A 16806-nucleotide genomic window follows, 5' to 3' on the forward strand; every position below is an offset into this window, starting at 1 on the left:
GTATATCTGGTCTCCTATGTGTGTGTAGGGTTTTAAATAAAGGTTCTTTTTTAACCCTAAAGTTTAAAATTAAAACTCTTACCTTAGTTTCTTTATTTTAATACTTTAAAGTAATCGTTAAAATTACTCATACAGACAAATGCTTTGTTCTACATTATTATATCCTCGAATATACTTGGATCACTAAGTATATTCAAGTCCAACTACAAAAAATATAGATAATTTTTAAGAAAACAAATCTAAAAAACCTTCAAAATCCCTTAGATAATACAATTTAATATTTAATTTTAAGAAATAAGTAGAAAAGATGAGCTATAATATATCATTATGCAAAGATAATATTGCATAGATTATAGAACTCCAACCTGCAATTTAATTATGATTTTAACCAGCACGATTGACTGATAACATTATATATTATCGCACGCTTGGATCATAGTAAACTAAGACTATCTAAATTGAAAGTACTCAGAAGTTTTAAAAAAGTTTATATTTACTTTTTATATTAAAAATTTTAGAAGGATTCCACTATCTCAAGGATATGTGGAGAAGCACATTGTTTACATGTCATGGATTGCTCACTACGAATCCTAAATTTTCTATTATCTAACTTGAAATAGAAGTTGCAAAGGGGTCCATTGGACATTAATTGAATTTCTTGTCTCAGAAAAGAAATGGGCCAATGGCTCTCTGTGATAACCATAAAAGGATTATGACCATTCCACAAGATAACCACATCTATGAGAGTTGTATGTGTCTCATCTTGGGTATCTTGATCCAAGCTGATCCACTCCCCTCGCAAAAGTTGCCATCTTCTATATCAAAACTAAATGCACAGAGTTTGTCTATCAATAAAATACATGTAATAAAAATTTAAAAAATGGTAAGTAAATGTGAATAACATAACAATTCATCTAAGCAAAACATATGTTAATTAAATCAAGGCATTCAAAGTAGTAAAAAAGATTTACATGAATGTGAGATCGGATTGGTTGACCTTGCACTTAATCATCTCATTAAAATGTGTTCTTTTGACTTGCCAAGACTCACCGAATACCTAACTCATCCATTCCTTGGATGGAGACTTGCATTGATTTCAGAACATCCCACGAACCAAACAAATGTGACACAATGAGAATGGAATAAACCAACTAAGATGCATATCTTTAGAGCATGTGGTGGGTTTCATAACACTATTGATGTCAAATCTTATCTTGGACTTGCATGCTCCTGACAAGTCCAAGCTACCAATCAACCATTCACCACTAAACAATGATGACAATGGGATATGCTGCAATCTCTGGCTTTCTACTACATACAATGAATTATAAAAAAAGATATTTTGAGTTGCAAGTTGACTTACTGAGTTATTATCATAGATCAAAGAATCTATGTCCTCATGTCAAACATGTATCTTTCAGCTCAAACATTCCACATTCTGCCATTCATGCAAAGTTGATGGATATAGAGCTAACAGTAAAAAAAGATTGAATTAGAACACTACAAATATTTTTAAAAATAACTCTGATGCAAAAGAATAAACAATGATAAAATTTAAAAACTTACTATTTTGTTTATAATTTGCAATGCAGTTCTTGTCGTGTATAGAGATTTGTTTGTGCATATAAACATGTTGGATCAACACTTTTGTTACTGTACTTATTTCATTAAACACTTTTTTGAACTCTAAAATTCTACCTTTCCAATGTTTGCTAGGGTTTTCAACATCCTTACGCCTGACCTTGAAACTACCTCGAGTACTTGGGTACATTAAAATCCAATCCAACTTATAGTACTTATCACAAATCCAATTACCACCACTATCTTTCCTATTGAAGACCTCCACTACAAGTATGTTACTGATGTTTTTTCTCCGTAAAGACATCTCTGATAACCAAATAGAAAAGTTAGCTATCATAATGTGTATAATTTACAAAAATTCTCTCCAAATGAAATGAAATTTAAATGGAGCAATTTAAAAAAAATATTGCATATGTATTTCTTTTCAAAAAAAAGCCCAGAGATGTTGAACAATAAGTTGACTTATAACAAAACCATTGTTCCTTCACTGACAAATTCCTAGAGTACAAAAATAAAAGAAATATCAAGTCAAAGCATATATATAACTTACATAGGCTTTGTTCAAATGAGTTGAAACTTAACCATGGAGCAATAGAAAATAGTGGCAATATACATGTGGCTCTCTTTGCAAAGAAACCCAAAGACGTTGAAGAAGTTGAGTTTTTAAAAAATCATTGTTCTCCACCCTCGAAGACTCTTGGAGTAAAGAAACAAAGGAAAACTCAGTATGCTTATAGCTTGCATACATTTTGTCCAAACGAGATAAAATTTAACTATAGAGCAATAAAAAAAAAGACAACATACCTCTAACTTTGTTTACAAAGAAACCGTTAGATGTTGAAGAAGAAGTTGAGTGTTCAAAAGATCATTGTTCTTGATGGTAAGAGACTCCTAGAGTACCAAAACAAAAGAAATTACATGTCAAAGAATGCATATAACTTGCATAGGTTTTGTCCAAATGAGATAAAACTTTACCACAGAACATCCATGGAAAATAACAATATACCTATAAAGTTTTGTGAATAAAATCTTAGGGCTTTGGTACAACAAGCTCTACTCTCATAAAATGTGTGAAACTCACTCAGTGTTTGTGTAGAGGAAATGAAATTGCACAGGGTTACAGATATGGCAAGCAACAATGAGGCTCAAAGATTTTGTCAGGAAAGAAGAAGCGGGGAAAAAGATATGATAAATTTGAGTTCCACCTAAGAAAGAGGGGGAAACTGAAAAGGGGAGAAATGAAAAGTCAAACATAAAAAAATAAGAAAATGAAAATCGAGACACAAACTTCCAGGGAGTGTGAGCATTGTATTCTCCACATTTCCCCTTATTTTATTGCTAAGGGAAGATTTTGGCTAAGATATGGCTAGAAGATTCATGTTACATGAATCTGGAATCCCAGCTCTCTCATTGGTTAGGCCTATATTTGTTTATTTACTCCTTAAGGGGCAAAAAAGAGAGTCTATAATGTTACTAAAAATGTATTCTCGGAGATTGTCCAAGTTGCCTGTAAAGTTTCTACATTTCGAATATACCCCAACATAGTTTTATCAATGACTACAGATAGCCCATACATTATATTTTTATCTTTTGTATTCCATTCTTTTCACACCTTTATTTCTTCTACATTCATGAGATTACTTAGCTCTGGCTCTTTTTTCACCTGAAATAAAATCATAGAGATCCTTTTCAATAAGAAAGTTTGTTACATGAAACTTTCATGATGGATAGTTATTCTTGACCAACTTCTCAATGATGGGGTTTCCATTGTTCTCTATCATTAACATAAAATTGATACAAAATAGCAAGCAAGTCTTTTGCACCCTTTTACAACAAAAGCACAATAACATATCAAGCAATCTCTTACATCGACTACTCAATAGTATATATGATTTATAACCTTTTTATAGATGCAACTTGTGTTCTCTTTCCTGACAAACTCCTCAAAACTTAAAGATTCAAAATCTCTAATATATACATCCACTTTCGATCAATACAATCGAAATCATAGTATATCCCAAAACTATGGTCCGTGACCTTGCGAATCTAAAATGGGGCCCAAAATCCCAACAGAGGGAGGCTAGTCATAAATATTTATATATCTCATGTGATTTTAACATAAGAGATTTTTAAATTACCATTTTTACATATTTTTTACATACAAAAGAGTTCCATATAAGGGGTTACTTATAAATTGAATAAAAAATAATTATCTTTTATTAAGAAGAAAGTCATAGATAAGGATATTTATAAATAGGCCTTGAACACACATGATGTAGAGGGTCTACATATAGTAAATTACCTGGGCCCAAAACTATTGTTTGCAAAATATACATTGCTCTATTTACACAGTAACGCTCATAGCAATTTGAGATTTTTACTCTACCGTACTTTTAATGCCTCTACTGATACTATCTAAAAGAAAGAGTGGAAGAACGGGAGAGCTTCTTACTCATTTCTTGCTTTCTAAAATCCTTACTTCTTTTGCTTCACTTCAACCTTTAAAACTAGCCTCTCTTAGTGGCATCGCTCTGACACCATGTTACAAATCGCGTGGTGAGGGGACTTGCTTGAGACGCTACACCAAATGCACACTATATACATAAGAGAAAGCTCACTCAACAACACAAGAAGAGAGATGGAGGCTAAAATGTTTTAGTGTTGGTTTTTTTCTTCTTCTTTTATACCCAATACAATGTACACAAAGTATAGATAAGGTACAATATAAAAAAAGGTGACCTACTAAGTCAAATACTATATAAGTGGCTATACTAATCAACTTGCATCATAACTATGCCAATTGTAGTTAGGTGCGATAAACCAAATATAATAATAATTCAATAGGCATGCAAGGATCATAATGATCACCAACGCATTAAGTGTAGATGTGCAAACCCTACTAACCAGGAAGTCCATTATCAATGTTCGCATATGTTGAGGTTGCCATCTCAACAAACATTTTGTTTATGGATTATTGATCTCCACAATCTCTCTTTCTCCACAATTTTATTTCTTGCAAGGGTGGCGAGAAGAGAGAGAAAGAGAGAGAGAGAGATTTTAAAATAACACAAAATATTGAGTTTTTCAAATTTTTTTTCTAAATGTTTTCATACTAAGGAGGAGATACTAGCACCCCCTCCCCCTTAATTAAAAAATTTTAGCTTAAAAATCCGAGGCACAATCTCTCTCATGATTCATCTCTCTCTCTCTCTCTCTCTCTCTCTCTCTCTCTCTCTCTCTCTCTCTCTCTCTCCACACACATACACATATACATCTATGTATGATATGTAGCCTCACGATTTCGTATTCTCTCTCTCTCTCTACACACACACACATACACATATACATGTATGTATAATATACACCCTCAAGATTTCGTTCTCTCTCTCTCTCTCTCTCTCTCTCTCATTTCTGTCATTTCTTACATTGAGTGAGGGAATAGAAATGCAAGAGATTGAGATATATAGATATAAAACTGGAAAGTAATAGAGAGTGTTGATTTTCAATCATATAAGAGATTCAAGGTCAAATGTACAATTTGTTTATTTTTTGTTCAAAAAGTTTTTAGCTAAGGACAGGACATCAGCGCCTCCTCGTTGGCTAAAAAACTTTTCAACTTAAATTTATATATACATGTATGTATTCATGTATGTATGTATATATAGATGTTTCACTTTCAAGTCTCATGATCCTCCCTCTCTCTCTATCTCACTTCTATTATTTCCTATCGTAGAAAATAGTAGAAATGAGATCCAAAGAGAGAGAGAGAGAGAGAGAGAGAGAGAGAGAGAGAGAGAGATCTTTTCCCATGCTTACAAAGATAAAAACTTGGTTAAACTCTTTCTAAAAGTTCACAAAGATGCCAATGGGGTCACAACATAGTGGTTTGAGTGTGGGTTGAGCATTGCGAGCATGTGACTTGAAATTTTGGGTTCTACTTCCTTGATGATAAAAATTGTTACACAACTAATAACTCACATAGATAGAAACTTGGTCATGTTGTTTCATGTTTAGTTCTAACAAATCAGCCAAGAATGGTAAAGAACTATTTAAAAACCCCATCCATCAATTTTCGAAAACATTTTCAGAAGAGATTGTATATGCACCTATAGATTCTAGAAGTACATGTTTAAAATGCTACAAACCTTCGGCAATTTCGTAATCCCAAACTTTTGTTATTTTCTTTATTACCTTCATGAATCATACAAATTGAAGTTTTCAAATAGAAAAAGGGTGTACAAACCTTCCGCAATGAATATGTTCATCGAGGCAGTCAAGCATGCCATAAATGATTCTCAACTACATGAATTCAAGCCTGAACCCAAAACTTGCAGCTTGCAAAGGAAGAAAGCCCCAAAACTTAAAGCGCTAAGAAGTGCGCTTTTTAAAAATTTGAATCCCCGCGGAAACTAAAAAGAAAATGAAGCTTCCAAAGTGCGCGATGCGTCACTGCGTGCGCACTTGTTAAGCTTGTCGCCCACGTAAGCGTGTCGATAACGTGTCGCGGACGGAACTCTAACTTCAGCGTCGACGTATATATAGATGAAGGTATTTTGATTGGGCCACTTTCCGTAGTCGCATTCGTGTTCTTTCCTCCTTCTTGTCTCGATTAGATAATCATGTGTACTTTTGTCATCGATCGTAGTGGTGACAGAGACCAGGATGATAAGAATACTAGCAGTGCTAACAATAGTACAGCTACTAATACTATTGATATTGTGGCCATACATGATTGCCCATCGACATCCGAGCTGCTTCCGCCCGGCTTCCGCTTCCACCCCACCGATCAGGAGCTGGTGTGGTTCTACCTGTGGAGGAGGCTCCAGGGCAAACTCAACGTCAGCAGATCTTCCCTGAAACTTAAGGACGTGATTGCAGAGCTGCATCTCTACAAACACGATCCATGGGAGCTGCTCCCTGCAGCAGCACTCCACGGCCCCCAGCTGCAGTACTACGATACTCCGGATCATCAATTAGAGCGCGCAGATCATGACCGTCACGCACCTGCAGGTCGTCCAATACATGAAAGCCCCATGTTAGCTGATACTGTACTAAGTCGTGTTGATCATGAAGATAATCAGTATATGTATGACGATTGTAGGGAGGGGTATTACTTCCATCGCATCGACAGAAAGTATCCTCGCGGGAAGGGTACGCGTGCCAACAGGGCCACGCCCTCGGGCTACTGGAAGGCCACCGGCAGAGACAGGCCGGTGAGCCAGTCCGATTTCACTCATGAATATAGGGCGATATCAGGGATCGATCAGAAGAGGGTGCAGAATATGCAGCGGTACTCAGGGTGGAAGAAGACGTTGGTGTTTTACAGAGGCCGCGCTCCCAATGGCGATAGGACAGACTGGGTCATGCACGAGTTTTACATCATCCACAATGACGATCATGTTGCAGCAGCAGCAGCGGCTCACAATCACGATCGAGATCTAGCTGTCACCAGACAAGGATCGCAAACTGTGAACGAGACTATGATCTCCAGCTCTGATTTGGTGCTGTGTAGAGTGGTCGAGAAGAGACGCTCGCGGCAGCGCAATCAAGCCCTCCACCATCATCCTCGTCTCCATCTCGACATGACCACCCATCAATTCCTCCCTCTTAGCAGCTCGTTAAAGTAGCCGTTACGTGCGCCCCATTCCCTCACACGCGCACACTCGTACGTATACTTAGGGTTTAAATATTCCTTCTTTCAACGCTTCATGTTTCCTCTTAGACCAATTAAGGCTCAACAAACATGTTCTTTGTGTTAATAAAGTATCCTATCATCCGAGAACTTCTTAGACATTGGTTAATCCTAGCATGGTAATAAGGTTGATCATATTCCTTATGTAATCACCAAAGCGTCATGTCATACGTGAACTTCTTAGGCACCTGCCAAGATGAACACTTCTTAAATGGTTATAAGCCCTCTATATGTATATATATATATATATATATATATATATATATATATATGTGTATATATGTATATATATAGGAAAAACACTTTTAAAGTAGTATGGATTTATTTGGAAAAATGAGTTTTTTTTTCAACTTTTGTTTCTTGAAAGAAGAAACAGAGGCGGATTGGGAGCATTGTAGAGATCACATGTAGGATTGATTTTAGATTTTTGAAATTTGTCAATTATAATTTAGCTACATGTGTATACACACACACATTTGCAAGGGAATGATATATATATATATATATATATATATACACACACACATACACATATACACACACACACACACACAGATTCATTCTCAATTTTCATTATAAGAGAAAAAAATTATATATAATTTTGTGTGTGTGTGTGTGTGTAGGAGAGTGGAAGAGTGTGTGTTGAGTAAAACTTGTTAGGAAAAATAATGATTTTCTCATTACCTCATTGCTCACATTCATTTTTACCATGTCCTATATTGAGTGTGAGAGAATATAGATGGAATAGAGAGAGAGAGAGAGAGAGAGAGAGAGAGAGAGAGAAAGAGAGATTTCTCTCAATTTCAATATGAATGTGATAAATCTCTCTCTCTCTCTCTCTCTCTCTCTCTCATTTTACCATTTCCATACGTGGAAATGGTAAAATGAGAGAGAGGAGGACCATGAGACTTGAAAGTTGTGTGTGTGTGTGTGTGTGTACTTATCTATAAACTTTTTAGCTCAAAAGATTTTTAGTCAACATTGAGGGGGCACGGTGTCGCATGAGGTTCGCGCGGGGGTTCATGAAAGTCACTTGCTGCAGGGACGCTTAGCAAGATGGAAGCAAAAGATGATGAATATTATAAGTAAAAGAATAGCTAGAATTCACATTCGATCGAATACAAGTGAGGACATGATAAGGTGAAAATGGAAACAATAATTTCCATCTTCACAAGATCCAATTCACCAAATTCTTCATTTGATGCATTCAAGAATAAATTTCATGAATCATTCTCAAAGTTATTGAAGGGTCCTTGCTTACAAGAGAGGGTAATTGTCATAGTTATGCATGAAGGGAAAGTGATTAGAAGGTGTTTTTAACAATGTAGATATGCCAATATGACTTCGAATATTTGTGATAGATCCAACTTTGAAACTCATATGTGGTACTGGACATGGTATTATCCTCAAACAGAAGCTTTCAATCTTCAGATTTAATCTGATTTAATCCGATACATATCATCCATCCAAAGGTGACATTGTAGTAAGCTCACAAAGCACCAGAATCCAATTCGTAATAGAGACTTGAAACGTCTAACTTGTCTGAAGCTTCGTTGCAATTATAATAGAATGCGGCAGTGGGGTGGCACTTTTGGCATCGTAAGATCTATTACTCCCCTATCCAGCATAGTATTTGTCGCATACGGAGTCGATGCACGAGATTTAATGTAGCTTCCATGGCCTTGTGATGAAGAACATTAAGCCGAAGGCGGCTCTATATGATGCCAGGCGACTGTGCAAGCAAGCCTTATAAACATGTAGAGATACGGTAAGTGCTCCCGAATAGTGTTGGTATGGCGGCAGAGAAGGGTCCGTCTTATACCAAGTGATGGTCGAGATTCATCAAGGAAAAACATGCTGAAGGTGCCGTCAAGGAAGGTGATGCATCAATCATCGGGACATCCTTCAATATGGAATACAAGTCCTCTGCAGAGCTCACCGATCTTCCCATCCTGCATCCGTTGTCTTCTAGTCCTTCTGTGTCGTCACCTTCTGCTGTCCTTCCCCTTCGTCGTCACCTTCTGGTCTTCATTCCTCTTCATCATCACCTTCTAGTCCTTCTTCTGATCTGCAGAGCTCTTCGATGCCTTTTATAATCGTCTACCACCTCGTAAAGATTCAAAAAGCATTGTTCATAATATCGTTCTGCCTTTTCTGTTTGAGGCACCACAATCTGTTTGATCAGGCACCACAACAAAAATTCTTTATTTTCAACTCTGATTGTCATTAGTGATTACGTCATTTGTTGCTGATCGATCATCCTCATGCTTCTTCACCACCTTCTCGGAATATGTCGTAGGTTATCCACGTGACTACAGTTGTCTCCCACCACTACATAAGCACGGTCGTCCTTTGCCTCTATTATATGCACTCGGCCAAGTAAGCCCTTTCCAAATTTTACCCGTATTTCCATTGGTTGTACTAAAACTACCTGCAAAAAGAGCATGTTTTTGCTCTCCTTTTATTATAGAGTCAGCCTCATATTTAGACAAGGACTTCAGGCGTTTGGGCATGCACTTGGATGTTGGATCACTGAAAATTGTGAGAAGCACAACCTTCCCGATGAATTTGGCAATGCTCCCACATTTACATCAACCCTCTGACCAAGCATATATATATATATAATGAAGATCCATAAGTAAATTGTAGTCGCAGCAAATGCAATTGCATTATCATGCTTCGGCAATGATAAAACCAGATATTCATCTTTGATCAATTCAATGATAGCAGATGTTGTTTATTGAACCTTCAGACCCTCAAATACTTCTCTTGTGACTAGCCTTCTTTGGCACTATATTTGAGGCTTTCTTAGAATACACAAGTTTTGGTCAAAGCCTTAGGTCCACTATCCCATCGCTCTTTACCACATTCAGTAATCGAGCAGTCACATGTTGGCCCACCACGACTTCCATGCCCAACTGATGGGTTGTGACGAATCCCATGACATCCTTATGATTAGAGAAACTGATAATTACACCGTAATCTTTTATATCATCAATCTCCCCTTAGTCAAAAGCTCCTTCCATACACATGCAGTTGTGGATATTGTGCATTAAGTCAAATTTGTAGTTAGAGAAGTGATTGATCCACCCAAAGAATGGTCAACAAATTGCAATGCATAGCCTTCGCATTCCCCACCGGGTCCAATAATTGAGCACTTATGCTTGTTTGACCATTGAATGTTGTCACTTCTGTTCTTGTTATTTCAACATGGTCATCCATTCGTTCTGAGCCAAATAAATGTCTCGCTAATCATATAACAGTTACAGAACTTGATCCAGTAGTCTCTAATGCTAATGCTTTAATGGCAGCAACACAAAGACGCTTAATGGAAGAGCTGACAACCTTGATGAGAATTCATCATTAAAAGCAATGCTTGTGATAAAACTCAAGCATGCATTAGCAATTGTAGTGTCCACACACAGCCCTTAGCACCTCCATTAAGCCACATGTATGTGTGTTTCCATACCCTATGAAGGTTATTTCAAGTTTGTAAGCAAGCCCTTGAGCACCAAAGTTATTGGTCAATGAGTTAAGCCTCTCCAAAGTTCTGTCGCACGAGGAAAGTCCAAAACCAAGCTAGTCTTTTCCTTGGATCCTTGAGCCTTCAAAACAATAACTTGTTTTTCCATGCAATGTGCCCTTCCAAGAATATGTTTCGAAAAAGAACTTCGTGCCCAATCACTCCTGTAGTTTGCAAATTAGAATCCATGCTATGCAATCAATCGAGGGATGCTTACAAAAAAGTTATGAATGCATTGAAGAAATTGTGTCTAGCCTAACTACCAGTGCTCGTGCGTCATGCAAATGCAAACAAAGAGACATACACAATGGAAAATAAATTCCTAATGACGCTGACTAATGTGATCAAATTCTTGGCGAAAAACTCTACCCTCAGATTTGCAGTGGTGGATGCACAGCATCACCACAATGGAAACCCCTCTTAGCTCAAAAAATTTTGAACTAAAAATCAATAAAATGTAAAATTATTCTTAAGTCTCTTGTAAATTGAAAAATAAACACACACACACTCCCCCCTCTCTCTCTCTCTCTCTCTCTCTCTCTCTCTCTCTCTCTCTCTCTCTCTCTCTCTCTCTCTCTCTCTCTCTCTCTCTCTCTCTCTCTCTCTCTCTCTCTCTCTCTCTCTCTCTCTCTCTCTCTATGTAAGAAATGGTAGAAATGGAAGAGAGAGAGAAAGAGAGAGGACACACACACATACACACAAATAGAGAGAGAGAGAATGAAATTATGGGAATGTATAGTTTATAAGATTGGATTGAGGTTGCTTTTGTCAATATATATATCCATTTATGTACATATGTATTGTATATATACATGTCATAATATGCGGTTCTTAGATGTTTATATGTATGTGTGTATGCGTCTATGTATATATGTATTTTCTTTAAAATGTGTAATAAAACCAAACTTCTTAGGTGTGATATTATCTTTAATGTCTATTTTGACTTTTTTCAAATGAGCCAAGATATGTGGATTGACACTAGGTGTCATAGTAATACTATCCTAGATGCTCATAGTTATAACATCTGAAGAAGAGTACTAATATGCTCCCACATTTTTGAATATGTAATACACTTTATGCATTTCGAGAAGGATTTCTATAGTTTTCGGCGAAGATCAAATTCTTTGAAATTTTAAGATATACCTATACATAAAAGAAATTTGAGAACTTTTAAAATAAATATATTTAGTTTTGATATCAAGGTAATAGAAAAATATTAGTCTGCACATTTACCATTATGATATCTTTTGGTTCACTTCCATTAGTAACATTGATCAAGCTATACGTACTTATCCTTTTTTCCAAAGATAAATCAATGACAACAAGTATTCTTATTGGGTTTTTTTTTTTCTAATTGTAAAGTGTAGAAAAGGAAGTAGAAATTAGCTTTTTTTCTTGGGAAAAAAATAAGGAAAATGCCTCGAAAAATGCTAACTATACAAGCTTGGTATAAAAGGTATAATAGACGTAAATTTTCACCATTCATTAATAACATAAGTCTCTTTTTCATCTTCATTGTCTTGTTCTAAGCTCTCATGGCTTCCATGTCTACTTTCTCTTTCCTTTTTCTTTTTTTCTCTCTCTTTCTCTAGTCTTTCTATGTTACCTCTATAATCACAATGTCTTTCTCTAGTCTTTCTCTCTTACCTCTTGGTATTGATTCTAATACTTTTGTTAAGAGAGATTCTTGGATTTTATATTGCGGTGTTTTCTTTTAGCCAATTCACCTACCATACATTGGTGTCTCTATTGACCAGGATTTCTTACTAATCATATCGATTGGAAAGTATAAGGTTTGGAAACCAACCTATATACAAACTTGAGCATGGCTACGATTAGATATGAACCTTTTTTTGGTTCTAAAAATAAGAATGCAAACAAGTTTGTTAAAAAATTGGAATGGATGGACTACAAAGATCATAGTGGCACTGATGCTGATAAGCTTTGAATGATTGATATGTTGCTTGAAGGTTTTGCAACAGTATGCTAGGATTCATTGAATGAGGAAATGAAGGAAAATTGGAATGAAGATAGAACTGGGCTTATTACCAAGTTTGTGACGAGGCAAACTCCAAAGAGTCTATGGAAGGTTTTTGGAAAGAATGTCTCAAGAAGAGAATGATGAAATATCTAAATTTGCTTTCATATCCAAAGAGAGATGGATAGAGATTACACATTGTATGGAGTTACAGACTCTAGTCATGTTCTTGGACTAAAAAATGATCAATGTATTTCTTTGCTCATACCTAAAATCAAAGAAAATATCCTAATAAAAGGCCATCATTCATGGAGGATATTGTTAAAATAGATAAGGAAAAGTAGATGAAGTTGCAAATAAGGTTGAATAAGGTTAAAATAGTCAAGAAATATTCATGTACATGTGATTCAAATGTCCAACATGGTTCATACTACTGCAGGAAATGTAGGGCACGAAGCTACAAATATTACTATGATATTTGAGAGACCTAAAAATGGTATATAGCAAGGTTATAAGAAACATGATAATAATGTAATTTAGAAATTGCATGAACAGCTGACAAATCTTAAACTAAACATGAATGTGCTACAAGGTAGACAACATCCATTGCGACTGAGATTTAGAGGACCTCCAAGAAACAGGTGGGAAAACTTTGAATGTTTTAACTACAGGGAAAGAGGACATATTGCCCCTGATTGTCCATATCCAAGAAGAATAGGAGGGGAGATGTATCCCATGTCGCAACGAAATGCTAGACAAGATGCCAGACAATAGTAGGAACAGTGACAACCTAAATCTACTAGGAAAATTTTGAAAAGAAGGCATGATAAAGGCCCATTTGGTATGAACTTAATTGAAACCAACATATCTAATGATGGGAAAAATATAGATGTTCTAGCTAACAAGAGAGCCTGAAAGAGGGATATTGAAACTGAAGCTCAAAGAACAACAAGATAGCCTAATTTTATGGATGCATGGATGTATGGAAAAAAAGTTGATCAAAGTTTATGTAGATGGTGATGTACAAGTCTGCGTAATCACTAAAGAGAAAATGCTACAAATGCATCTTAAAATGATAGGGAAGTCAGCATTCAAGGTTAAAATGGCTAACAGCTCAATGGTAAAAATTTGGAAGTTATTGAAAACTTGGGGATTAATATTGGAAGGTAGAGGGTATGCTTGGACTTTCATGTTATGCATGTGAAGCTAGGTACATATCCTCTCATTTTGGGGTGACCATGATTAATTGGTATGAGATCAAGATAGGATTGGTACAAAGGCCAATTGTAAGTCTATTTGGGAAAACCTATTCATAAGAGGGTGATTTTTCATACAAAAATAGGGTATGTCATTCAAGGTGGACATGAAAGTGATGCTAAAAGAGATGGGATTAGCGATTTAGAAAGTTATAGCATTAAGGAAGAAGATAAAGAACAAGAAATGCATAACTCACTAGGAAATGTGTAACCAGCAATAGGAAATGAATTTTGGGTCACCTCAACTAATGAACATGCTAGGAAAGGACTTGACTAATGGTGAAAGAGCTAAATGTTCTGCCATCTTTTAAAAATATCCAAAGCTATTTGCTATTAAATATTATCAACTAAGGGATATCAATAGCACTATGCATCACATCAAATTAAAAAAAGGATGTAAACGAGTAGCTCAAATGCTAAGAAAACTTGGTACAATTGAAGAAAATGTACTTAGAGCTGAAGTTTAAAGATTATTAGATGCAAGGTTTATTTACCCTGTTGATGATGTTGAGTTGCTATCTCCATGAGGATAAATAGTCCTAGATATGAAGGTAGGAAAATCTTTCATTTGATTAAAGATTTTCTAGCTAATAAGTGTAAAATATATGCAATTGTTAGAAAGGCCAAGTTGTGCACACTTATAGATGAGCAACTGTATATAGGAGGGGTTGATAATGTATTGAGAAGAGTATTGGATAGCAAGAATTTTCTTTCTTGTTTATCTTCTCACCATGAAGATGGATGTGGAGGTCACTTTTGATTTGAGCCAACCAGAAGGAAAAATCCTATTATTAGGACTTATTTGGCCTAGTTTGAGTGTTGATGTTGCTCACTCATATAAAAATTGCCATACTTGGTCAATCATTTGCTAAAAGGATTTTGATTCTAGAATCTACTAAAGCTATTTTGCCAATGGTCCATTCAAGAAATGGGGTTTGGATTTCATTGGGACTTTACCTAGTACTAAAATAGGAAACTTCTATGTCCATAATACAATTGATTCCATGACCAAATGGTGTGAAGTAAGAGCTACTCAAAAATGTAAGAAATAGAATTTTGTACAATTCTTTATGGAGGATATATGCTACCGGTTTGGGATACCATTGAAAATAGTGATACATCAAGGTCTCAGTTTCAAGAATAAGCTAGTTTAGGAATTTATAAGAAAGTTAGATCTAAATCACAAGTTTGCTAGTGTAATGGGCTAGTAGAATCATTCAATGGGACTTTGTAGAAAATTCTCATTAAGCTAGTGGAAACCATCCCAAGGATTGGGACAAGTATCAGCATCAAGCTTTATGGGCTTGTAGGACAATTCAAAAGAGTACAAGTTTCACTCATTTTTATTTAGTATACAGTCAAAGGCTATAATATCTATAAATATCATGCTTCCCACAATGGATTTTGTAAGAAGATGTTAGTTGCATTAGTTAGGGTTGCAAGTTTACATAGAACTGAAATTGCATATGCTATAGCTAGACAGGCAACAAATAATGAATTGAACAAATTTTGAAGACAAGAAAATGGTTCAATATTCCATTGAAGAGGAAGAATGTTGCCAAGTGGCAGTGTTAGTCATGAGATATGACAATACCCTAGATTCTACTTTTCAAGCTAAATTTTGAGTCAGGTGGAAATGACCCTTTATGATCAAGCAAAAGCTCAAAAATGGTACGTATCTATTACAAGATCTAGATGTGATAGTTCATAGTAGCAAGATCAATGGGTTCCATCTCAAGATATATATTTATTGAATAATGAAAATACAGATGTTATAAGTAGTGTATATACAAATCATAAACTAGACTATCATGGTTAGCAATTTTGGGTAGTTTTTGTATTCTAAAATCTAGTGTTACTTGAAGGGTTTGAATGATGGTCAACATGCTCAATGTCTATTTTCACACCTAACAAAAGTAATAAATTGCAAGTCTTTGGGAATTGTAAAACTTTCTCATGTGGTCGTGTTTAATAGTTGCATAACCCAAGTTTTTGTAGCTTCTAAAGTTCTACTATACTTGAGAGCTTTGTAATGTTCTATTGGAGAAGAGTATGCTAAAACATATGCATTTTCACACTAAATACATATTTGGAATCAAAAGAGGCAATTCGCTATCAATAATGTTGTAGTCTTCACAATAAATTACAGTTTCTAAAATTAAAAAATCTATAAATCTAAGCATTTGAACTATTAAAAGGTTGGGATGAGCTCTCAATGGATAGAAAGTGTCATATGGGACCTTATTTCGCTTTCTATAATGTTGATTTGAATCATTTTGTTAAGAGAGATTCTTCGCATCATGAAATTAAATATTCTACTATTGTAATTCTTCTATTTTTAGACACCCACCAAGCTTTTTGTGTCTTCAAGCCATGGCATCTTGAGCATTAGATACATCAGCCTCCCTCCACAACAGCTTTCTCTCTCTCAACATTCATCTTTCCACCACTATCTCTAGCTAGAATTGAGATCAAGAATGCACTCTCTCTCTCTCTTTCAATCTCTCTCTCCAAGTATGTGTGCAAGAATTGAGATCAGGAACTAAGACCTTAATAGTTGAGAAGCCAATATGATTCAAGAATCCCATTATCAATATTATGATCCCCACTGGACTATCAACCTCAATGAATCTAAGGAGAGAGATCTGTTTGAATCAGTAGAGCCCTAGACCACTACTCATTAATAGCACGATGGCTATATCATGTGTGTGTGTGTGTGTGTGTGTGTGTGTGTGTGTGTGTGTGTGTGTGTGTGTGTGTGTGTGTGTGTGTGTGT

General features: G+C 35.7%; 1 protein-coding gene across 1 annotated transcript; it reads left to right on the top strand.

The window, feature by feature from the left end:
- The first annotated feature begins 6165 nt into the window (after positions 1-6165).
- Positions 6166-7460, top strand: LOC148040005 (NAC domain-containing protein 18-like). The gene has a single exon (XM_087665962.1). The coding sequence runs from the start codon at positions 6201-6203 to the stop codon at positions 7206-7208; it is 1008 nt and encodes a 335-aa protein (XP_087522088.1). The 5' UTR covers positions 6166-6200; the 3' UTR covers positions 7209-7460.
- Positions 7461-16806: the final 9346 nt, after the last annotated feature.

The sequence above is a fragment of the Lygodium microphyllum genome, chromosome 2, assembly GCF_053477565.2.
Source record: "Lygodium microphyllum isolate KBCC chromosome 2, Lygodium_microphyllum_v1.1.10, whole genome shotgun sequence".
NCBI classification, from domain to species: Eukaryota; Viridiplantae; Streptophyta; class Polypodiopsida; order Schizaeales; family Lygodiaceae; genus Lygodium; species Lygodium microphyllum.

What these genes read in the sequence shown, in the direction of transcription:
- LOC148040005 (XM_087665962.1), top strand. Translation starts at nt 6,201, where the DNA reads ATGTGTACTTTTGTCATCGATCGTAGTGGTGACAGAGACCAGGATGAT.